The sequence below is a fragment of the Symphodus melops genome (genome assembly GCF_947650265.1).
Source record: "Symphodus melops genome assembly, chromosome: 6".
Lineage (NCBI taxonomy): Eukaryota > Metazoa > Chordata > Actinopteri > Labriformes > Labridae > Symphodus > Symphodus melops.
The window spans coordinates 24,829,544-24,855,543 of NC_136696.1; the positions used below are offsets into that span (position 1 = coordinate 24,829,544).

General features: G+C 42.2%; 2 protein-coding genes across 7 annotated transcripts in view; one reads left to right on the forward strand and one right to left on the reverse strand.

Moving 5' to 3' along the window:
* ppip5k1b (diphosphoinositol pentakisphosphate kinase 1b) overlaps nt 1-11,770 on the reverse strand; it is a 53,324-nt gene extending 41,554 nt beyond the window's left edge. For all 6 annotated transcript variants that reach the window (XM_079345904.1, XM_079345905.1, XM_079345901.1 and 3 more), the window contains exons 1-2: nt 11,554-11,770; nt 550-1,116 (exon numbers count right to left, since the gene is read on the reverse strand). In XM_079345904.1, coding sequence (XP_079202030.1) covers nt 550-759 — 210 coding nt within the window. In that variant the 5' untranslated portion in view covers nt 760-1,116; nt 11,554-11,770. The remainder of the gene's footprint in view (nt 1-549; nt 1,117-11,553) is intronic.
* An 11,169-nt stretch (nt 11,771-22,939) lies between these two features.
* The window catches only part of cttnbp2 (cortactin binding protein 2), an 84,413-nt gene continuing 81,352 nt past the window's right edge, over nt 22,940-26,000 (forward strand). The window contains exon 1 of the mRNA XM_079345565.1: nt 22,940-23,280. Coding sequence (XP_079201691.1) covers nt 23,200-23,280 — 81 coding nt within the window. The 5' untranslated portion in view covers nt 22,940-23,199. The remainder of the gene's footprint in view (nt 23,281-26,000) is intronic.

The window sequence follows — 26,000 nt, forward strand, 5'->3', positions numbered from 1 at the left end:
ACTGTTCTCTCACTGTTCAGGTTACATTAAACTGTGTAAAATTATTTCATCATTTATGAGAAACACAACTTTTCTTTGTTCCACAGTGAGTGAGTGGAACAACATTTGAAGAATGAAATGAAGTGTACACAGAGACAGATATCGTGACTGAGCCAGCAAAGAGAGAGCAGGTCAGTAAGGAGCTAACACAGCGCTATCATAAAGTCCTTTTATAGCTACAGAGCTGAACAACAGACCAGGTCCTAAAGTTGTTTATTTACTGTCCTGTTCTCATGCCAGTCTTTGTTTACTTCTGTTTCTCTGTCAAGCGTCCAATTCCACATGAAACTTTCCTCTCTGAAATGTTCTAAACATTATTTCCTGGTGTCTGAAATAAGCAAAGCTGTGGCTTCCAGTTCTGTCAATTACATTTTTTTTCTCACTGCAAATTAGATAAGGAAATAATTAGTCCTTGTTGGAAGATTTTTTTTTTGCTGTGTCGTAAACAAAAAAAAAAAAAAGGGAGCATTAACTTAGCAGTGCGTGCATGAATCAACACCTGTCTCTTACCGACTCATCGTCGTAATCCTCCATGTCTTCTTCTCGAAACATCTCGTTCTTCATGCCAGCCTCCACTTGACCCATGTCCTGCTCGTCATCTTCACAGCCAACCAAAAACCGAGGGACCTCTCTTTGACCCCGCCCTGCCGGTCCTTCCCCTTCCACTGCTCCTGGTCCAGGTCCAAGTCCAAGTCCTAGTCCGTTGCAGGACTGTGACATCACCAACCACTGCGTGACATTGATGCTTAGGATGTCACCTCAAGCGGCGAAGCAGGAAGAGAGCCAGCCGAGCGTGCGGTGACGGATACCTGAAAGCCTTCTGCTACAGCTACGTACGTCTGTTTCTGCTCAGCGTGCGGAGGTAGAAAAAAAAACCCTCCTGAGAGGTGAAACAGAGGGCGTGAAGTCCACGTGTGTGTGTGTGTGTGTGGAGGTAGACTGTTCAGATTGTGGTTGTAAAACTCCCTGTGTCAGGACAGAGGAGGACTGTCTCTGAGCGATAACATGACCCAGTCTGGAAACATTCATTCACTCTGGAAACTCCATGGTCAACACCTGAGCTCCGTTGTCTTTGACCTGGAAACAAGTGGAAAGAAGATTAGAGACAACATTCAGAAGCTACGTCAACAAAACGTCTTTGGATGAGAAATGCAAAAGCAGTCAAAGCTGACAGCAACATTTAGAAGCTGCAGACACACAAAGCTGTTCCAACTGTGAGCTCATCTTGACAAACATCTCCACTGGCTGTCGAAGAGTTGCTTCATACACCGTCGACGAAATAAACTTCACAGCCGCCAACACAAGAAAAGAGAAACTTCGGCTTGCTCAAGAATCTGTTCTCACAACACGGCTGAGTCAAGAAAGACGTCAGCACAGGTCCTTCATCGAGGCGTCTGAGTGGAAAGAGTTTCTGGCAGGTCGACTCCTTCGATAACCTCGATGGTTAGAGTTTACACATTCAGTAATAACGGTGGTAACAGTTCACAGAAAGGCCGAGCAGGGCATCATCAAATAACCACAGATTACATCACTAAATGGAGACAAAACGCAGGAATAAAACTCTTTAATTTAATTAATAAATGTATAGACACACGAGTCTGTTTAGAATATTTCTGATCTACAAACAACAGGAATAAACTTTAATCTGGAGATGAAAGGCGCCGTTTCCCCTCGCGTCCGACAGCATCACGAGTGTAACCAAACCATGAAACTTTTACACTTTTCTTTATGCTCTTCGTGTATTTTTGATGAATGAATGAATCCTAAACACCTCCAACTGTTTAACATAAAGGTGAATTTCTCATTCTCTTTGAAATGTCGGAAATTGTCTGAAACAGAGACCCAACAAAGAGCTGAAATGCAACGCTTTCATGACAAATGGAGACTGACATTTTTCCATCAATCAGAGTTTATTTAATGAAAGACTGTGCTGTTTTGACCTCAGATTGTACAAAGCCTGACAGATTGAAGAAAGTCAATTAAAAATACAGATCTTCATAGATCTTTTATAGGCCCACTGAAAACACCTTCCAAATCCACTGTTGGGTCTCGACCCACCAGTTGACCCACCACTGGGCCGGTACAGTCTACAGAACACAATGCTGCAGCTGTAAATGATCACTTTTTGCAATGTTTGATGTACAATGACATCTTGACCCGTCTGTCTTAGTGTAAGGGGAAAGTTATGAGGAAATGTCACCGAACGAAGTCCAGCGTCCAAAATATCACTTCCAGCTGTTTCAAAGACACCTGTGCCAAAGTCAGAGAAAACATTTTAGATGAATGTGTTGTTGTTTTTTATCATCTATTGAAGTTTTTTAGTCCAGATGTTTGTTCTTCTGTAGTTGTAAATAGCAGAGATGCAAATACAATGAGGATCAGGATCATACCGATGTTGGTGGAAACAATGTAAGTGTTTATTTCATGACTTCTTTTGGTGTAAGACTCCCACAATGCAACATTTTGACAATCAAGACCAGGCTTAGTTTGTCCAACAGGGGACTTTATCGATGTTGAGCCGATTCATCCCGAGTAAAAGTCTGGAATAATATCACATCATATTAAACCCCCCTGTGTATGACATCAAAAACAACCTCGATTACTACCACGTGAGCCGGCTGATGACTCGGCACATCATGCTTTCTAAAGAGCCCTTACTGCTGTTTGTTGTTACCATGACGACACAGGTCTGGAGAAGGGGCCAGCCTGTCTCTCTCCATTGTGTCCTTCTTTATGTACATAGAGGTGGATCACATTACTCTGCTTTGTATTTCACTTGTACACCTCTTATGTAACGGAAAATGGCCAACAGACACTTGTTGCAGCAATGGAAAGCAAACAGTTTCTGATATACCCGATTCTACCCGACCGTAAAAGGCATTTTCTAATAAACTCCACGAGCACAAACGTGCTCACTCGGATAAGTGTTAGTGGTGCTGACGCAGAGCTGGCTAAACACTGAAGCTTCCCTGTGCATCGTGCATTGTTCTGATCCAACTTCATGGTTAGGTTGAACTGCATTGTTGAGGGAGTATAGGCTCCGATTTCAAACTGCAAATTATAAGAAAGCCCAGATTGATATTAATTCATAATCTAAAGGAAAACTGCTTCAGTGTAAAGAGTAAAATGCATAAAATCCTTTCCTTGAAAATCAAACACCATAGCACTACTTTTAACACGTGAAGCTAAAAACATTGAATCTGGAAACCGACCACAATATTCAACAGTATACGAGTACTGTTTTAGACCTCTGGTATTCAGTGAGGTGTTATCCTGTTGTTTAGCCAACTCTGAATTTTCAGACTTCCTCTAAACGGAGCCAAAAACCTGAGAGTCAAATGTAGCCGAAACTTGTAGTAAATGTCCACAGTCAATCCCAGCTCATGTTTCACACATCAACATGGTCAAGCAACCACCCCCCCCCCCCGCCCCCCCCAAACACACACACACACACACACAAAAACACCAACATCACCACCCTGACCCCTTCATACAGGATAAACAGCTGAGTCGAAGGGAAAAGCAGCCAGAAACAGATGGAAGGCTCATGTCACCCCTCAGATATGCGCTCCACGCGTTCTTTGAATGCCTACAAGTCACTTCCACTCGCACACGGAGCTGATTATTCCTCTGGAAGTGTTTAAACACTCAGGCCGCCGAACATCAGACATGGTCTTCCTGTGACCGGGACTTTCTGCTGGCACATACCTGAACCAAATCTCACACGTGACCCCGCTTAACCTTGGTACCCAGAAATAACAGTGTCCTCTACTATGGAGGGGGGGGGGGGGGGGGGGGTTTGGTGCCATGTGCTACTTTATTACCCAAAGATAACCAACTAATCAAGACTAACATGTGAGGCGACGACAGGCCACACTAAACCGAGCTGAAGCCCTTCTCTCTGGCCCGGGGTCGAAGAACACTAACAGAAGATAAATTTGTCGATAAAAAGCTGCAGCTTCTCAGACTGGGTGACATTCAGCTTGAGCTGTATTCCAGCTTTACGACACCGAGGACGTGACCTTTACTCTACAGGCGGTTTCAGCCCACACTTCACCTGCACTGCAAAAAAAACTCTGCACGATGGTGAAAAACAAGCGTGTCCCATTTAATCCGTTTGTCATTCCGAGCGGATTAAATCAGCTGTTTCACTGATTAAAATAACTTCATGCTGGAAACTCAAATATTGGCACAACTGGCCTTCTTTTACTGACTCACGCCTCGGTTATAAAGTCTACTGTGAGACAAAAGTTCTGCAGAAAATTGAGTCCTCAAGGCGCTGGTTAGTGCAGGCGTCCCACATATGGAGGCTAGAGTCCTCAACGCGGGCGGCCAGGTTCGAATCTGACCAGTTGAGAAATCCATTACAAAAAGAGCTAACCCACAGCTCTTCATACATTTTGAATAATTGATTATTTCCACTGTGAGTGAGGCGAGGTGAACAGTTTGGCAATAAATCAGAGCAGCGTCTGAATGAGTTTCTCTCCCTCCTCACTGTCCGAGTCTGTTGACATTTTTTCTCATCCGTTCTCCAGTCCTGAAATCATTTCTGCTTCTCCTCCTATGAGACGCTCAGCGTTTACCGTATCGGCCATTTTCTGGCTCCTCTTGCCTGCAGAATATGCATCTTTCCTCTGCAGTTATCCTCTCCTTTCTCTTTTCTCCCCCAGTCAGCGAATCGACGTCAAATACACCACACTCCTTTTCGACGGATTGATGCGGTTACATGTCCCTAGCAACCGTCTGCTTCTCTTAGTAACGGTGAATTTTCCTGATCAGTGATCTGTAGGGAAATATCAGACCATTGCTATGCATAACTAGCCAATCAGAAACAAGAATTTTACACAGCAAACACAAATGAAATATGAAGAAATTAGAAACGTGATGTTTTGGTTTCAGCTCTGAAACTCTTCTACCCAGTGCTGCTGACGGCTGTTTTTCATCACAGGGAAATGAGCCGTGTCCACCCTTCATTTGAGATGTTTTCATTTTTTGGAAGCAAACGGAGGCCGATAAATGTCACGTCTTTATGACTTAATGGACAAAACGGAAAAGGAAGGCGACACAATGAGGAAGCAGACAGACTCATTATGTGTAACAGTCTCCTGTCTGCCCGCTCTGCTGGTTATAGTGTTCCTACGACACACACACACACACACACACACACACACACACACACACACACACACACACACACACACACACACACACACACACACACACACACACACACACACACACACACACACACACACACACACACACACACACACACACACACACACACACACACACACACACACACACACACACACACACACGTTAACACTTGAGGTAGGATGATCGTGTTCGAGGAAATCCTGCTTTTTGCTCGTTCTACGTCATCTTCAAATGGACAGAAACAAAAGAGCTGAGGGATTTAAACTGTGTAATGTATTTTATATGAAAGCTGTAAATCACTCTAATGGTGCTGGATAGGTTTTGACACAGCTGCATAGTCTCAGGCTTGTCATATCTTTAAATTCCACTTTAAACTGAGCCTCTACCTTTTCAGCACTCTCAGCTCAACGACGTGCTGGAGTTTCCTCGTTTCTATTCAAGTCCGTGTGTGGTCACTGAAACTGTACCGACACATTCTTAACATCACAATCAGTTATCACACTGTAAGAAGCTCACTGCTCTTAACGTTCATCAGAAGCAGAGAGGATGACGGCAGGAAATACAGTCTGTTGTTAAAATATTAGATTTCTGACGTTTCTATTAATAATAATAAAAGAGGACCGAGCATGTTCCCCGGGGTTGGACACACAATCCAAAAATGTAATGCTTTTATAAATAGAACGGAAAAACAGTCCCGTGGTAGACTCCGACTGGAACACAGAGACAACACAGGAGGACAAAATAAATACATTTAGAAGCAGTGCATTTCACACCAAAGCAGCTGAGGCTGTGACCGCCTCATCATCCTCACACTGCAAAGGTTGGACAGATATTTAAAACTGCTGAAGGCTTTACTTTCTAGATTCTGCTGTTTAAGACTCAAGGACGCCTAAAAACATGCCGTCTTAAAATATAAGCAACGTTTGAAATCTCTTTACTCCGATCTTTGTCTCAGCTTCTGTGTCAGATAGACAAAACAATCAAATGTGTTCAGCTCTTAATATAAAGCGCGGTGCAGCAGAATCATGTGTACCATTTAGGATAGAGGACATGTACATAAAGAGTTTTATTGATCGGGCTCATGAGGCCCCGGCTTTGTAAAACACACAAAGTCAGCTGAGGAATTACATTTATTGCAACCCATAAATAGATGTTTCCACTGCCAACAGTTCTCTTTGTTTTTCCGATGACAAGTTCCCATAAACTGCTGCCGGGCAGGCAGACACAATCCAGACCTAGACTAACATACAGCTCCTACTGATCCTTCACAGGACATTCACTCATTAGGTTTTTTTAAAAAAAAGGATGAAATACTGCTGGACTTGATGTGAAAGGACATCATTCTGTTTTTCTCTTAGAAATAACGCTAGAGCAGAAAACTTCAAACAACCAAACTGTGTGGGGCGCCAGTGGCACAGTGGTTAGATCAAGTGCCACATGTACGGAGGCTTTAGTCCAGGTTCAAATCTGACCTGTGGTTACTTTCCTGCAGGTCATTCCCCACTCTCTCTCTCTCTCTCTCTCTCTCCTGGATTTCTGACTCTATCCAATGTCCTTTCTCTAAAATATTAAAGGAACTGGATTCGCTAGTTTGTCCAACAGGGGACTTTATCGATGTTGAGCCGATTCATCCCGAGTAAAAGTCTGGAATAATATCACATCATATTAAACCCCCCTGTGTATGACATCAAAAACAACCTCGATTACTACCACGTGAGCCGGCTGATGACTCGGCACATCATGCTTTCTAAAGAGCCCTTACTGCTGTTTGTTGTTACCATGACGACACAGGTCTGGAGAAGGGGCCAGCCTGTCTCTCTCCATTGTGTCCTTCTTTATGTACATAGAGGTGGATCACATTACTCTGCTTTGTATTTCACTTGTACACCTCTTATGTAACGGAAAATGGCCAACAGACACTTGTTGCAGCAATGGAAAGCAAACAGTTTCTGATATACCCGATTCTACCCGACCGTAAAAGGCATTTTCTAATAAACTCCACGAGCACAAACGTGCTCACTCGGATAAGTGTTAGTGGTGCTGACGCAGAGCTGGCTAAACACTGAAGCTTCCCTGTGCATCGTGCATTGTTCTGATCCAACTTCATGGTTAGGTTGAACTGCATTGTTGAGGGAGTATAGGCTCCGATTTCAAACTGCAAATTATAAGAAAGCCCAGATTGATATTAATTCATAATCTAAAGGAAAACTGCTTCAGTGTAAAGAGTAAAATGCATAAAATCCTTTCCTTGAAAATCAAACACCATAGCACTACTTTTAACACGTGAAGCTAAAAACATTGAATCTGGAAACCGACCACAATATTCAACAGTATACGAGTACTGTTTTAGACCTCTGGTATTCAGTGAGGTGTTATCCTGTTGTTTAGCCAACTCTGAATTTTCAGACTTCCTCTAAACGGAGCCAAAAACCTGAGAGTCAAATGTAGCCGAAACTTGTAGTAAATGTCCACAGTCAATCCCAGCTCATGTTTCACACATCAACATGGTCAAGCAACCACCCCCCCCCCCCCGCCCCCCCCAAACACACACACACACACACACAAAAACACCAACATCACCACCCTGACCCCTTCATACAGGATAAACAGCTGAGTCGAAGGGAAAAGCAGCCAGAAACAGATGGAAGGCTCATGTCACCCCTCAGATATGCGCTCCACGCGTTCTTTGAATGCCTACAAGTCACTTCCACTCGCACACGGAGCTGATTATTCCTCTGGAAGTGTTTAAACACTCAGGCCGCCGAACATCAGACATGGTCTTCCTGTGACCGGGACTTTCTGCTGGCACATACCTGAACCAAATCTCACACGTGACCCCGCTTAACCTTGGTACCCAGAAATAACAGTGTCCTCTACTATGGAGGGGGGGGGGGGGGGGGGGGGGGTTTGGTGCCATGTGCTACTTTATTACCCAAAGATAACCAACTAATCAAGACTAACATGTGAGGCGACGACAGGCCACACTAAACCGAGCTGAAGCCCTTCTTTCCTCTGCAGTTATCCTCTCCTTTCTCTTTTCTCCCCCAGTCAGCGAATCGACGTCAAATACACCACACTCCTTTTCGACGGATTGATGCGGTTACATGTCCCTAGCAACCGTCTGCTTCTCTTAGTAACGGTGAATTTTCCTGATCAGTGATCTGTAGGGAAATATCAGACCATTGCTATGCATAACTAGCCAATCAGAAACAAGAATTTTACACAGCAAACACAAATGAAATATGAAGAAATTAGAAACGTGATGTTTTGGTTTCAGCTCTGAAACTCTTCTACCCAGTGCTGCTGACGGCTGTTTTTCATCACAGGGAAATGAGCCGTGTCCACCCTTCATTTGAGATGTTTTCATTTTTTGGAAGCAAACGGAGGCCGATAAATGTCACGTCTTTATGACTTAATGGACAAAACGGAAAAGGAAGGCGACACAATGAGGAAGCAGACAGACTCATTATGTGTAACAGTCTCCTGTCTGCCCGCTCTGCTGGTTATAGTGTTCCTACGACACACACACACACACACACACACACACACACACACACACACACACACACACACACACACACACACACACACACACACACACACACACACACACACACACACACACACACACACACACACACACACACACACACACACACACACACACACACACACACACACACACACACACACACACACACACACACACACACACTTAGGAGTCTGATTAAAACCCTCCCCAGACGTCACCTGGAGGCCGTCGACCACGGATGAGTCACCTCTGTCATCAGCGCGAGGCCGGAGATCAACAATCGTGCTCCTATAAAAGGCTTTTAACCTTTGAGAGCGTCTGCCTGTGTCGTGTTGACCACATGGAGAGGGAGGAGCTGCTCATTAGTCTCTGATACGGTGGCTGACGTGCTCACAGGTTTCATGCTGTTTGGACTGACTGAAACACTTTGAGCAGGCCGCAGCTGAACCCGTTTAACATCTGAGGAGAGTTCAGATAACAACGAGTCCGTTAATTATTACTTCATCAAACGGACATGTGCACAAAACTAATCCAGCATGGACACAGACGTCAGCTCTTAAACACGAAGGGTTGATGGAGTGCTGGTGACGTTATCAGCCGTCGCCTCGACACGCTCGCAAACTCAACATTTACAGAGCGCTCGAGAAGAGAGCTTTGTTTACAAACAGGAACAGCAAAGGGGACAAAAGAGAGCCGTCTGTGTACTGAAAAACAGGACTATCATTTTTCTAAGTCATCAACACAAACATTTCTCACTAACGGAGGCGGGGCCTCTGTCGGGCTTATGAAATGATTTATGGAACGTATAAAAAAAGGACTTTATCCTCCAGCTGAACATACATCTTTACATCTGTCAGGGTCACGATTAACAGATCTGTGTGGAGAAAGTTTAACATGAACAAGATAAATCACATACAGTACCTCGGGTTGTGAAAACAGCCGTTTATATTGTAATATTGTGCAGAGGGGAGAGCGACACATTAACATCTAACGTACAAATAAAAGGTTCACACAATCACTGTCATATCAAACAACTGGCTACATTCATCTGGAGGATACTTCTGTTGATAACATCACGAGCTTCGACACAACCAACAGTTTAAGTTGTTTCATACTTTGATTTTGAAAATCCGACACGAAAGGTGACGTCTAATATTTGACCAATAACTAGTTTGTAATGTTTTATTAGGGTTAGTTATTATTATTTAGGCTTTTTCTTAACTTGGTTTAATATTTATCTGGCTTTCTTCTTTTACAAATCACAAGTTAAAAACATTATGTCATGAATTAGTTAGGGCCTGACAATACGGGGGAAAAAAATCTGATCCCGATATATCAGCCGGTATCTTTATGGATCTGCGTTTGAGCTGCAGAGACACATTTATTACGTTGATCCCTCAGATGCAGAAACACTTGTGGAAAAGATTTATAACGGAGACAAAATGTTCGTGCATCCGCGCTTGACACTCTGGAGACTGATGAAGCTTTTTGCATTCAACATAGCGCCCCCTGCTGGTGGAAGAGAACTGCTTCTACTACTGCTACCATTACTCCTGTAATACAATGTTACGTCAATGAAATGATGCTATTTGACTGGCACATGGATAGCGTATGCTGATATCAGCCGATATTATCGTCTGGCTGATCAATCTGTCGGGCTCTATAGTTAGTATTCATCAGCTCCATGTCAGCAGGGTTCACATGAAACTAGCAGACTAAAGGCTCTTTTGTTGCCATGTTGCTCTAGTCAGAGACACACCTATTACCGTGTCTTTCATGTTTTCTCGTCTGACAGCAGCACGCATCATTACACCTTGACATTACTTATTCATTAAAGGCTGATTCTTCCACGGGTTCTCTTTAAGTGTCAGTGGATCTAACTGAGATCTGGGGTCTTGTTCTTAAAGATAAGGACCGGTCAATGATAAAGTCCTCCAAGCAGGCGGCCCGGGCTCTAATCTGACCTCTGGCACCTTTCCTGCACGTCATTCACAGCTCTTTCTTGTCCTAATTCCTGACTCTATCCACTGTCGTATCTCTAAAAAATAAAGTTACCACAGAATACAAATAAAGGCACATCAGTAGGACTGTGTCTTTGACGTGTGGTAAGGACAGATTCTCACTCAAGGAGGCCTTTGGTCAAGTGTGTGAGACTGTTTCTGTGTTTTTATCTTCTTTGGGCTGGGCTATCACCACAATGCAACTTGTGATGTCACAAACTTAGTACATTTGAAATGGAGCATTTTCTCTGTGTGGTAAGACTTAAGCAGACCACAAACAGGACTGGATGGATTTATTTCATGTTTTGTGGAGTGATAGACACTCAAAGACACCCAAATAAATGCTCCAAAGCACTGTAGAAGTGGATTTTTTCATAATATGTCCCCTTAAAGCATAAAAAGTCTTCATCAGGGACACATTCACATGTCCCCACACTCAGTAAAGTCTGCACAACAATCACTCAGCTGAAGCTTCACTGGGTCAAGTGAACTTTGAAAAGGGTTTTAAAAAGTGTAAATTGCCTCTCATCTCTAGTTGGTTGTAACATTGCATGGGGACAACAATGGTTACAGATGTCCAGCTGCTAACTTTTGTCTTCACATCACCTTCCAAAAACGCGTCTTCGAGGAAAGGGGGGGATGATAAACCACACAAAGACAAACACATGTCCTACGTGTCCACTAAACAATGAAGTACAGTTACGAGACTAAACAAACATTATCCTAACAAAGAGCAAAATCCAACTTTCATTTTATCACATGATCCTCAAAACGCCGCGGGAAGAAAGAAAGCAGAAAGAGTCCAAAACAAACGGGACTTACCGGCGGAAAACAAAGTGGAAGTCAGTGTGCTGTTCACTTCCTTGTTTCCCTCGTCTGAAGAGAGACTGACTTTATCTTTCTCTCTTCTCAGTAAAGTTATGAGCTACACGCTGAAGTTCACCCCCAGGTCACTGCTTGTTATTAGCTAGGCTGCTGCTTGTCGCTCCTGAAGCCGGCTTCCGTCCTTTTTTTTTTTCTTTTTTCTTTTTCTGCAACTTTTTCTTTTTTTTTAAAACATCAAGTTTAGTTTGGTTGTCACGCAGCGTCGTTACTGCCATCTGCCGGTCACAGCAGTGTGTTGCAGCGCTGCATGACTCGACAACTAGTAACAGGAGTTTTTTAGTTACACTGATGCTCCCTAAATAACTTAAGAGACTACATTTAATCAATCCGAACCTACGTCAATTCTTTTCTATTGTATGCAGGACCAGTTACTTTTTTAACAACACTAAATGTAGTATGATGTACGGTGGCCCCGAGGGTCAACTGTGTAAATATTTCATGAATGCAAAAACCTTTTCACTACATGCAAACATTTCAATAAATGAAAAAAAAAAAAAAAACTACTGCCATACTTCCAATTTTTTTAGAGAGCCCTTTATAAAATCTGGCCAGGGACAACAGATGAAAATTAGCCTTTTGGCTAACTCTGGCATATTTACAGAAATGTTTATTAATATGCACTGTCCCTGTAAAAATAAAGAAAAAAATAAAATAAAAACAATAAATGCTGCAGCTACATGCTAACAGAATGACAAAAGGCTAACCACATTACAATTGCACATGGTAATTGCAATGTTCAAACAGGATATGACACCTATATTTGAATAGTTCAGACACTCAGCTTTTGGGGACTCAGATTCTACTTTGAAGACTCGAGGTTTGAGTTTTTGACAATTTGAGAGGCATTCGTTAATGTTAGCTTAGCATGACTAGCAGCGAGTCCTTTATGTGAATAACTTCTGATAAAACTTAAATAGCTCATTCACAAATGACTTCAAACATTACATTTTCAACCAAAGAAAAACACACATTGATTATTTTTACATTAAAACATTTTATTCATTGTTACACATCAAATAAACACTGTCAGTCACCTGTTGCTCCACAGACTTGAGTGCATTATTCTCCGTCAACCAGGAAATGCCAAACAGAGCTGAACCAAGCTTTGGGTTCATATGGGGGGGTGTCATGGTGCCATGTTTGGTCGAAGTGGAGGGATGTTTAGGTTGTTGAGATTAAGATATATAGATACTTTATTGATCCCGAGGGAAATTCAAGGAAAGATTGTGGTTTAAAAGGCAGTTTTAGTATGAGTATTTACTAAACTGAAATGTATTTTGACATGCTTTTAGTTTCATTGCAGATAGTTTGTGTTGTTTGTAGAACAGGTAACACTCACCTGAGAGTGAATTGATTTCCAACCCCTTTTGGTAGGTTCCAGCTCCTATATAAGACCAGGCTTGAGGGACTCTGAGGTAGATGCAGTTTGGAGCTGGAGTGGAACAGAGCTGGTAGGTTTCAACAGTTTATCAAAGAGTGTACAGAGCTTCAAGGGCCCAGACTGGGATTGTTTAGAGCTCAGTCTCTTCTTCTGTTCCACACTTTTTGCTTCATTTATTTTTTCTTGCAAGAATTATTTTTATTTTTACAAAGGAATAAAGGAGGGCCTACAGGCCCGGTGAATACCCCAGAAAGGTAAGTCAGCAGAGGTGCAAGAGCACAAAAATATTAGTGGATAATATCAATTTATTTATCTGTACAAACCACTGTATAAATTTCTGGCACCAGAATTCTGCATACAATAACCCAGGGTCCTTTTTGACTCACCGGCTAAGGTGGCGGGTAGATAAAAAAATGCACTGGTCAAACGTTTCTTTTTTTACTGGCCGAAATAACATAATAATATGTTACAGAACATTTTATAGTGAAAGCATTATGTTCTGTTGAATCGATCACAGATTCAATCATTTTATCAGAGCAGGAAATTGAGATATTTGAAAAATATATTTGCCGGCCTTTATTTTTTAAATGGGTAGTTCCTAGACCCATCCATCAGAGAATAATGCATTATAATTCCAAGGAATTTATCTTTGACAGTATTAGACACTTAATATAATCAGCCTGTTCATTAGTACAGCCTGCATTTAGCGCCCACTATACCTACTGTCAGCTGCAGACATGGTGAGAGTGAGGTAAAAAGTTGAATCGAAGTTAAACCGGGTCACTCGTGTTCCCGACTTGGTCCAAATGTATCAATTGTGTGTTGATGCACTACTAAAAGATAAAAGAGGTGCGCCGCGTCGCACACGGTGGCTGGCGCGTGTGTATGTGTGTGCATTTGCACTGAAATGAATGTTGGTGTGTCTCAGACCCTGTATACACAGCGGTCATGGCCGCATAGAGGAGAATAGCTGCAGCTACATAAAATGCGCTAAATGCCAATAGCGTAGTTTTGATGACTGTTGGGTAAATTACCCACCTTGTGGCAGATAACCCTCTGAAATACTCGCTAAATGGAAAATCTACCTGTATTTGCCGCATGGCGGGTGTTATTTTCGGACTCTGCAATTAACTGATTAAATTGAATGATTGAATTGTTTTAGTGACTTCAATTGTCTATTTTATTATTGCTTGTTTCGTTATGCTGTTTTTGGTGTTGTGTAAAGCACTTTGAATTGGCTTGTTGTTGAAATGTGCTGCTTTATCCTGCTTTAGAGATGTTGCTCAGTTTTGTAAAAGTTGACCTCAGTGCCAAATAACACATGCTGGTAATAACAGACTAGTCTTATACGTATCCAGTCTTTCCATTAAAATCCATAAAGGCAAAATCAGTTGCTTCTATTTCGTCTTTTCAAATATGTGCTTCCTTGTGAAATATTAACTAATTAGGGAACTAACTTTGTCTACTCTGCTGAAACAGGTGTACCAGTTACTTGGTATCAGGAGACTCAGGATCACACCAGATCATCCTTAAACAGATGGGCTAATGTAGTACTTTAACCAGACCAAGTTTGTACACAACACTGGCACAGGCTGGAATCAATGGCTGCTCTACCTCTTTGCATGCAGGTAAGTACCACAATCCTCCACTAGTTTCTCTTCTTTTGTATGGACATGCAGTTTGGGGCCCATTTGCAGTGTTGAGAGAGATCTGGGAGGGAGGCAAGCGGAGAGTGGGATCTGTTGAGGTCAGTTTTTATGCTCCCAAACTAAGGAAGTCGCTGTCTCTGGACATCAGAACAGAAGGCTCTGTGTGTTTTTAAAAGTAAACTAAAGACCCACCTTTTTAATCTGACTTTTAATTAATAGGGATTTCTGCTGCTTGTATTTTTTTTTTTTTTTTTTTTTTTTGTCAATACAAATGATTGGCATTCTGTGTGTTATATTCTGTGAAGCACTTTGGGCTGCATGTTTTATGCATGAAAGGTGCTAATATAAATAAAGTTGAGTTGAACGTTGTATTCTGTGTCGTCCAGATGAGAGAGCAGCAAATGGACGAGCTGGCTCAATTGCACATGGCGGACGGCCAGCAGCAACAAGTCCAGTTATGACAAGTCAGCCAGGCCGAGAACCTTCGACCCAGGACAGAAACTCCTGGTGTTCCTACCTGGTGATAGAAATGTGCTGGATGAAGACGTGGATGAGCAATACTTGACTCTCTAGTGACCTGGTAGACCATGATCTCAGATGGCTAACTGCTTCAGGTAAGATCTATCTGTAATTCAGAAGTTTTCCACGAAAATCCCTGGAGAAACTCTCTCTCTCTATGTATAGGGTTTTTTTCCCCAAAGTTTTCCTCTAAATCGGGAGAGGAAGGGTTAGGAGAAGTCGTGGCGACCTCACACTCCCCCGCCCCCCAACAGGCGTGATGCATGGTCAGGAGAGGTCGCGAAAAAAAAAAAATCTCTGTGTACACATATGCATATTTTTTTATTAAATCAAACATTTACTATTTCCCTCCTACATATCTGCATTTACTAACTGTCGCAATAGTGACACAGGAGAATATATACAAATACACTGAATTCAAATTTTAACCATATTTTGTGGCAACCTCGTCGCATCCCTCCCTGCTCTCTTGACGGTGGGAGTAGGAGGCAGACGGGACTCAAGTGACGTTGCGTGAAAAAGTATATATGTATACGCTACATATAAATATTTTTTTCTTTTTTTAAATCAAACGCAAAACCTAGACACTTCTATTTTAATGTGAATGTATACAAATACAGTTAATTTAACTGTTTTGCCAGATTGCTGTTGGAGTTTTGCAAACACTCAACAAGTGTCATCCTTGTCTTCTCAAAGTGTAGTTAGACCACTTTGGCTGTTGTATCTGAACTACCATGTCTTGTTGATTTGATTCAAAGGTTTTCCAAGAAGACAGATTTTACCATTCAGAAGAAGTCTCCTGCGGTCAACATGTCTCCATGCTACTGAAGAAACCCCCTGACTCTGAATGTGACTTCATACAGGCCAGTCTGCTCTCTCTCATTCCTCTCTCCATGTGTTGTTTCGATCTTCTGACTTTGCTACATTCACACGAGAATTGGTATTATTATCTTTACAAGCATTGCTTTTTGAGTATAGATTGTTTTATTTCTGATTATGAATATGAAGTTGTTTGACAGAGCGACACTGGAATAATACTGCAGAGAGGAACAGTGACGAGCCATATGACAGTCATCTCTCCTCTCCACACACTCAGACTCTATCAGTTCACACAGGAGCTAAGAACTAAAACAGAGTCTTTCCTTTTTCCTGAAGTCAAACACATCTGATTGCCGTGACCTCCGACCTCCCCCGCTGGCCCTCCGTCGTGGGTCTGGAAGGCAGGCGGGTTCAGCGGAGGTCAGAGGAAAAAATCAGAGTGGTAACAAAGAGGAATAGAAAGAATCTCAAAAAAAGTTATTGAGGCGAGTGGGAGGCAGTCGGGACTCGCTTGAGGTCGTGGGGAAAAAACTGAATAATAAACAACTTGTGAACTGTCTGACACTGCCACTAAAAACAGCTGATTTCTAATATCCAATTTTAAAGGGAAAATGGGCAGGACTAACGGAAATTGAAAACCAGGCCAATATTGGTTTGGTTTCGTTTGAAAGCCAAAGAAAGACAAACCATTAATTTTGATCGGATCACAGTTTAATTACGGATTATTATTTTTTATTAACTTTCGCTGAGTAGACTCGATAAAATCTACAAGAATATCTTTGACAAGAGATTTTCATATAGCCTTTCGTCGCTCTGCTTTTGGGCAATCAGCGTTCTGTGTGAAAGCATGGACTTAGACTTAATTGAACTCTTTGCCAGACGATATGAAGAACTGTCACTCAATCAGCAGCTTTAAAAATAAACAGAAAAATCTGCTGAAAGATGCTCAATCCTATGACCACTGATCTTGATCTATACAGTTAAGTGTTTGTGTCCGCGTGTGGAACAATTAAAACCGGTACATTATCTTTGCTGGTCTGTCATGAATGCCATTTCACCTCACACCCAGCAGGGGACAGTCTTGATCTTTTCATAATTTCATAAAGATAGTTCAGAAGCTTTGTTGACAAATAACAGAAGTGAAAACACATCATGTGTTCCCTGATTCAGAGTTAAATATGGATGATGCTTTTCTTTAAAATATCTTCATCTCTGACTTCACTTAAGAAGGCTATCAAATCATCCTTTAAATCTTTACAGGAAACTCTCACTGTTTCTCAATTACTCTCACATGTCTGTACAGAGCTGGCATCACAAGACTGCTCTCTCCTCTCATTAACAGTTAACTACAGTGGTCCTTTTAAACCCAAGACTTTAATTGTATCTGTTTATGTTTCATGACCCGGCTCAGGAGGTCACAACAAAAGATGGGAGACACAAGATGAAGGCGTAAATTATTTTATTAACCAAAATAAATGAAATCAAATTAGCTTAACTCCTTATTTTCAAATGAAGACCAACCTCTCTGTGTACCTGTGGAGCAGAGGGCAGGAGGTTAAGTAACCTCAGCACACCAGGTTACTTACTCCAATTTAGTGTTCCAACCAGTTTCTATAAATGATTCAATCAATGCGTTATGATGATTTTATTTTAATGTGTAAATCTAACTGTGGCAACCTCAGGGCAGACAAACCTTATGAGATCTTTGGCACTGCACAGAGCTCGAACCCTAAGTTTGTAAGCACTGACATGGAGGTAGAAAATGTTATCTGTGATTTTGTTTTGCTCATCATTTGGACTATTAATTTCATTTTGATCACTCTCATGGTATAATGTAAAGCACACGCTTGTCTAAGAAAATGTTCATATGAAACTTGGAATTTAATCAGTTTTTTGTGCACAGATCTCTCTTTAATCAAAATCCTGATCATCATATTAAATACATTTTGGGATGAAGGATATAGGAATATTACCTAAAATAATTAGGTGATCCAGTAGCCTTTTTCTTCCATGTGGATCTCTTGGCAGAGAAGCTACATATTTTTCTCAGCTGGTAAGCACAACAGTGCAGTAAAAGTACAACAACAATATTCATAGAAGCAGCAGCAATTAATTGGCAATAAAAAAATACCAAAAATATTTTGTCTGGATAAGCATTTTGAAATTCAAACCCCACTTCCACACAGCTGGTGAAGTAAAATCAGAATGACACTTTGCCAGAACATGTAGACTGTAGCGTTCAGGGGGGTAAATATACTGGAGGGAATGACGACTCCATGCAACGCTGAAGTCTTCAAGTTTCTGAATGACTCATCCTGGCATCAGAAGTCGGGGCAGGTTTTTAAACAAGAGTGACGATCTTTACGATGCTGGGTGCCAAGTATCGGGGTCATGACCTTAACCACACGGGTTGAACTGGATAGGGCAGTGAATATAAGAGAGGCTTAGCCTGGAATTTCTTTACCCATATGCAAGAAACCACAATCTTCTTTTCTACTTTTTTCTCCATTTACGTTTTTAATTTCTGCAGCATGTAATATTCTTCAGGGAACGAGAGCGCGGGAATGACACGCGGAGCCACAGGTTCGGATTCAAACAATATCACAGCCTCTGTACATGGGATGTTACACACCAACTACTAAACCGCTGGTCCTGGCATGTAACATTCTTAAAATGTTCAAAATATTTTTTAAATGTAGAACTAGTACTATGAAGTTGAAGTTTCATCAGTGTGCATTGTGATCATTCCTCTGAGGTGTGCACACAATAGGTGTCTCAGAGAAAGACACACAGAAGCAGATTCCTCAGTGCATCGTGCATTGTGGTGGGTGTGTGCCACTAATTCCTCAAATCCTAAAGAGGTTTGTTTGAAGGTAATAAAAAAGACTTAAAGACAAGCAGAGTGTCTGAGAGTTAAGTGCCATGTAATGTTCTAAATCCCACAGAAATGGACAAGATCTACAGTATGTGTTCACATGAAAAGTCCCAAATCTCAAAAGTACACATCAAATAACTACAAATTGGTTTAAGCAATGGTACAGTTTTGCTTGTGGTGGACGAATAACATTATGCAAAAACACTTAAATGCTAGTAAAATAAATACAATTACAGCAATACCACACCTTTGTGACCAGATATTCACCCCAAATACAATAACTCATGTGCCTGAAAAACCAAGATGTCAATGAGCAAAATGTCTAAAGCTTCAGAAGTTCACAAACTACTTGGTAACTTCTCCTTGGTTGCATCCACTTCTATCAACAAGAAAATCACTCAGCGATGCATTATTCTGCACAGTGAAGCACAAGAAATAACATAAAAAATAAACATATTTCTCATCAGAGTGGACACAAGGGCAAACTTCATCACTGTCACTGAAACCAGAGAAGCAAAATGACAGGATTTGTACCTTTTACTTTCTAGACAGTCCAAACCTTGAAGATAGGACAAACAGAGGATTTAGTAAAAGCACCTGCTCCCTGCACTCCACAGCCATGGGATCCTTGTTAGACAGAGAGGGGCTGTGTGAGGGAGAGAGTGCAGGAAAGACATTGAGCTAAACGTGGAAGAGGAATAAATAGAGCTCAGAGAGGAAAAAGGAGCGAGCAGATCAGCAGGGATGATGGCTGAACAGAGGTCTGGTTCAGCTCCTGGCAGCCCCTCAGGGACAATCAGACGAAGATGTGGCCCAGATCCAGACTCTCCTCCGCTTCCTCCTCGTTCCACTTCCTCCCTATCTGCCAGCAAAGTTACCATCCAGCCCTTCCATGTCCTATTTGAAGCTGTGGCCAGGACACAAGATTCAGCGCTCACTTTCTCACCCCTTTTAATTCTTTCCTGCTGGCAGACTGGGCTTCAGAGCCTCAGCACACAGGACCCAGTGACCGAATGGTCGCCCGGCTGCCCTCTCAGTCCACTGTGCCCTCACCACAGAAAGGAGATCATTATGCCTGCTGTGTGTCCACACAATGAGCGAGTTAATATGAGCCAAGTATTTCCACAGGACTGAGAATGCTGCCCCAGAATCCAGCTACATCAGTGTCTGTCCCATCCTCTCTGACCGCTTCCTCCCAGTCCTCCTCTGATGGTCCCCATTTCAACTCAGCGCTGGTGCCAGCTAGATTGGACCCTGTGGGCATTTTTTATGGGTCATCTATCAATGACCTATTAGCATTCTGAAGCAATTAATCCTGTTTCTTAGTTTCATTAGTCACCATGGTTCAGTGTCCTGAAGCAAGATATTAAAACCCAAAAAGCTGCCGATGTGTGAATAGAGAAAACAGTGACGCCTGTAGAGTTAAGGGCCAAGAGTGGTCAGTGCAGTTCATTGTTTATTTTCCATTTCTATGCACCTGTATATTTCCGATGTTTTTTTCTGATTTCATAGAGATAACATCCAGATAGCAAGGCTGTGCAGAAATACAATACAAAAAGTACGAGTATTGAGAAATCTGTTATGAATAATATGTACACTTGGCTTCTGACTCAGTCACCCTCCATTTTTCTCTTCTTAGCTTAAAGGAAGAATATATGACATTTCATAAAAAAATTAGTAGAAATCCAGTGTATTCTATTCAAATGCCTACCTGAGTCATGACTGTCTACAATGAGTGAGAAGTTCAAGTCCAGCTGGCTGTGTTGTTGTCAGAGCCGCGTGTACATGTTTACATGGATGAGCCGGCTGACTCCTCGTTGTGTACAAAAGCTGTTAAAGTCAAGGACTGGATAAAAAAGAATAACATCCTCATTGCTTTTTGCATGTAAGTGTTTTCAGGTCACACTCATTTTGTGTAAATTTAATGTCAAACTATGAGCGAAAGAACGATAGCATTAGCCTGTTAACACAACAATGCAGAACAGAAGGCATTTGCAGCTAGACCCAAAGACAAAATTGTCTGCTGCTTGTGCTTCATGGTGCTTAATTGTGGTGCATTCAGTTTGATAACTCCTCCCAGCATATGATAGGTGAAGGGGACAGGAGGTGTGTTGCTGCAGGTGATTGGATGCTCGAGTAACAGCAGTTTGGGATCGCCACCTTTTTTTTCATAACAAACTCCAGAGCCATATCCTTGCACCAAATAGTTAATCAGAATCCCTCATTTCATGTTCCTGTTGTTTTTCCCTGCATATTGCACCTTCCACCATCAGTTCAAAGATAAAGCGGATTAGAGATTTAAACATACTGGAGTTATTCATCACTTTTTTTTGTGCATGAGCGTCTGTCATGACTGTCACAGTTGGCTTCAGCCCAGTGGATGTGTGAACAGGATGGTGCAGGTTGAGAAAATAAAAGTGTCAATCAGGTGTCACCGCACCTGATACTTGAGAACAGCTCAGCCTGGATCCACATGCAGACAACTCTGCCAAATGTACATCATGAAAGCGAAATTAGGTGTTATAAGAAAAAGGTGATCATTTCTCAGTGAGTCTTTAGTTGACTGATGCAGGTGTTAAAATTAAGATGTTTTTGTTTATTTGGACAGTAGTCCATCCAGCCAACATGAAATGCACGCCCACAGAAAAAAAGTATACATTTACATTTTTGTAATATGTAAATGTGATTTCAATGTCTTTGGGATTAACTATGCCTTTTTGACATATCTGGTGCCCACAACAACTACTGACTAATGACCAGATTCCTTTCCTGTGGTGGGAGAGATCATCTCCACATGACATCTCTACTGACATGCCGCCAAGTTTAAACACGAGTTTAGGATTTGACACATGACAAAACAGTAAGAGAAAAAAAGATGCCTGTGAGAAACACAACAATACACATAATTTGGATAGCAGGATCCAGAGTTGCAGCCCTTTGTGCATTGTGTGTATGGAATCAAGATAAAGTGCAACACTTTAAAAATATCCCTCAAAGCACTGTGGACAGAATTTTTTTTTTTTTTGCGTCACAGTAATTTGAAGTCTGAAACTGTTTCTTTATGCGTTACATTAAAGCTCACTGGACTTCAACTTGATTTTCTCTCATGCATCCTCTGTAAATTTTGTGTTTTTATTATTCTTTATATTTGACATTTTTAAATTTTATTTGTAATTTTAGTAATTGCTCCTCATATTTTATTTTATCGTAGCCTTGTTTTTTCTTTCACACCAAGACAAATTCCTTGTATATGAAAATGTAATTGGCAATAAAAAAAGATTTTGATTCTTGTTTTCAGTTAAACTGATAAATGCAGGATTATTTCAACAATGTTGTGTGTCGTCTGTTCTTTTTTCTATCATCTGCAACAATGATGTAGCCAATGTTATAACAACTGTGCCCTTTTATTTAACAAATGAAGACTTGTATGTCTATTCAGCACAAAAGAAAGAGTTTTATCAAACATGGAGAGGCAGGTTATCAAATCACAAAAAAAAAGGAAAACACAATAATACAGTGATTTCCTGAAATGAAAATGGTCTCATGGGGGGAAACTACACATCCCATAAGTAAGAATGATTACAATCTCTCATTGAATGTCAATCTTGCAACATTTGACCCACATTTGTGGACTTAGAGGGCTCATTCTGGATGACCATGGCTTGATCAGCCTCCACTAATCCTAAATGTCACATCTGGGAGCTGCAAGGGCCCCGATTCCTTTTCTGGGCTAAAAAGATTCAGAGCAGAGAGATTTAAACCCAGAGCACAATGTCAGATGAACATCGTGATTTTTGTCTTAATGACCATTTTGAAGATCAACTGTCAAACACAATTACCTGCAAAGAATAAAGAAAGAAAGAACGACTATTTTTCAGTGTCTTTATTCACCTTTGTCATGTCATTACTGTACCGGTCCCTGGACGTCCCAGTGCCTCGGATGTTACTAGTCACAGATTATGTATTAGCCAGAAAGGCCAACAAATGTTGTCAATCAGCCTGTAGGGACGCACCTCATTTCCAGTTGGGAGCGCACCGGGACCTCGCATCTGGATTTTACGCGTCGGTCGGCCGCACGGTGCACCACGCCTACAGGACTGCCCTCCTCCCTCCTCCCTCCCCCGCAGCAGCCCGCACACACTCGGCTGTCGGCTCGTTTCCACGGCGGAGACCTGTCGTCCTCTCTGCCCCCTTTTTTTTTACAGCTCCGTAAAAAATTATCAAACCTTACCCTTCTCTTTCTCTTCAATGGCCGCGCGTGGCGTGATTTGCTTTCAGCAGCGCAATAGTTAAAGAGTGCCGGATGCGCCCTCACTCCAGCAGACCGCTACAGTACGAAGATGGCGTCGGAGGGAGCCAGCGGGGAGCAGCCTCCTCCGGTACAAACACTGGCAACCGCCGTGCTTGGAAGTGTCGACACGGTAAGACGAGAGGATTTTAGTGCAATGCAAAACCTGAGCGGGTGTTTTTCTGTGTTTCTCTTCGTCACGAGGAAAAGAGGGAGAAATGCAGTGCGCATCTATGGCACACAGCGCTCGGTGGCCAGAGGGAGCCTCGCGACGGTGTCTGGAGAAAAACAAGGGGTTCGTGTTTCATTTGGGGGTGATAAATGACTCGCAAATACTCTGAAACTGGAAGAATAACAAGTCTTCTTCAATATAAGTACAAGTGTAAATTCTTTTGTTTTGCTCTGCTGCTGCTCTGAGCAGTAATGCTGCCGTTGTAACATTATCCTGCGTCTGTATCGAGGAGAAATGGTCACAGGATACACAGGTTGTATAGCTGTACTCGACATTAAATGGATAATACGCAGAGACGAAGAGCGAGTTGTGTGGCTGCCTGCAGGAGAGCTCAGTCAGGCTGATGCAGAAAAAAACATTTGATTTATGGAAAGGAGTGCTTGAAATGCTACCTTGAAATATCAGAGTCCACCTTTGTCATTGTTTTAGAATATCATTCACCTGATCAACACTGCCCCTACTAAAAAAAATGGATTATCAGTTCATGAATCCTTACTGGTTTCCATAGTTTACTGTAACAGCAGCTGCCTTTCCAGCTGAGTGTGTCTCCTTAGGTCTACACTGCTTGTAAGACCACAGGACTTAAGAGAAGTGAAGCAAGACGAAACATTTCTTTCAAGTAGTCCCGAACTGGGGCTGAGCTTCAGTCGTTTACACACACCTGGTTGTGATTTGTCTCACTCGCCAGTCTGCAGGTTGCAGGATCCTCCAGACAGCATCATGTTACCTCTTTGTGTAAACTGATCAATCTGTTGCACCTTCTCTGAGATACAACCTGTCAAGACTGCTGTTATGGACCTGACATCGAATGCCAAAATGGGCATCGCCGCCTTTTCCACTTGAGTTTTTCCAGTTTTATTGAACTCGACCTTTGTAACCCGTTTAGTAAAATACCAAAAAAGCACTTCTTTGTAGAGTCAGGTGGGAGACTGAGGTAGGCCAGTACAAATGTGTGGAGTTGCTGGAATATAAAAACAGCCACGGTCCCTGAGGTGGGTGGGTGGTTGGTAGTGTGGGTGTTGAGTTGGGGGGCGAGTTGAGGAGACGAAAAGTAGAAAAAAGAGAGAGAAGCGGGAGAAAAGCTGCGGGGGTGGATGGAGGGCAGAGGAAAGGGGGGGTGGAGGCCCTGTTCACCAGACACCTTTCTAAATTGGTCTTAATTTCAGTGACTCAGCTGGCATAGCTGGGAGTACCGTGTCAGCCCCCCCCCCCTTCTCTGAGCGCGCTCAGAACTGCCTCGAGGCTACTTTACATTTAGCGTCGAGGTGAACAGGTGCTCCAGAGACATGGGAGCCGGGCAGCCTCCTCAGCTTGCCCGCCGCTCTGCCAAGCGCACTCTTCCTTCTCAAGGATTCAGCCAACGAAAGGGGGCTTCCGCTTTCATCCCCACCCCCTACTCCTCCCCTCCACCATCATGCCTGCTGTGGTTAAATAAAGCACTTTGCTCTTTACTCACCCCTGTCAGACTCTGTGTTGTTGGCCTGAGGTGGGGGAAGTTTGTCATTTGTGAGGACTCTTAAGGACCGGCCCTCCTGGTCAAAAGAAGGGGTCAGAGGTCAATGAAAGGGACTCTGCTGGTCACCTCCCACCCGCTTACTAGAATTTACGTTTGTGTGGCACGCAGCATTTCCACAACTAGCTAATGCTTCAGGGAAACAGCCACTGTCTTTCTTAAGTGTTTTTTGTCGCTCTCTACTCAATAGTTGGCCGAACAGCCAAGAAAAAGCATCAACTTGACTGTGTTTTTATGAGTTTGTGAGGTGCAGTGAAAAAAAACATCATTCCAACACAGGAATGTTCCAAGGCATCTTATTTGAATATTAAAAACAAACGTACATTTAGACAGGTTCACTTGTTTAATGTCAGATTGGTTTGCACAGTGTGTCGCTAACATTAGCAGTACCTTCACCGACAGCCTTCAGTCCTCCTTGCAGGTTTAGGTCCACATGCCTGTGTTGAATGTGATTATGCAATGCTTCGTTCAAATGGATACAAATTGACCCGACACAGCCTTCGTACAACATTACCTCCCTTTTCGAGATCAAAATACTGCTGAATCCCTCCACAATGCAAAATTACTTTTAATCCTGAAACTTAATTGTGAATTCTCCCAGAGTTTATTTACGTAGATATGTGAAGCAACATGGAATGAACTTTTCATTTTGTCCATAATTTACGCCTCTTTGGGACAAAGCTTATTTCTTCACAACTGAAGAATGCTAACAAAGGATGCCTTCTTGAGAGACATTACAAATAACTATAAAGATGTGGTCAGCTTTGTAGCTCATGGTCATGTTCGGTTTGTTGTTCAAATGGAGGCACCTCTGTTAAGAATGCTGTTGTTTGACAAAGGTCAAAGCTTCTCTCAGTACGTTTAATTTAATGCTAAAAATATGCAACGGCTAGTTGACCAATGACTTACGACCCTGTTGACAGGTAACTTTGAGCGACAGTCTGTAATGTTTGTCAAAGATAAGATTCAGGTCAAGATCACAAGTTCATACGGATCACAAATAAGAACAGATGAGACAAAGTTGTGGTTAGCGGGCATCAGATCTTGTGAAAAGTCTGAATCCATTGGAATCTGTTTACTTGGTTTAGACTTGGCTTTCAACTCTTGG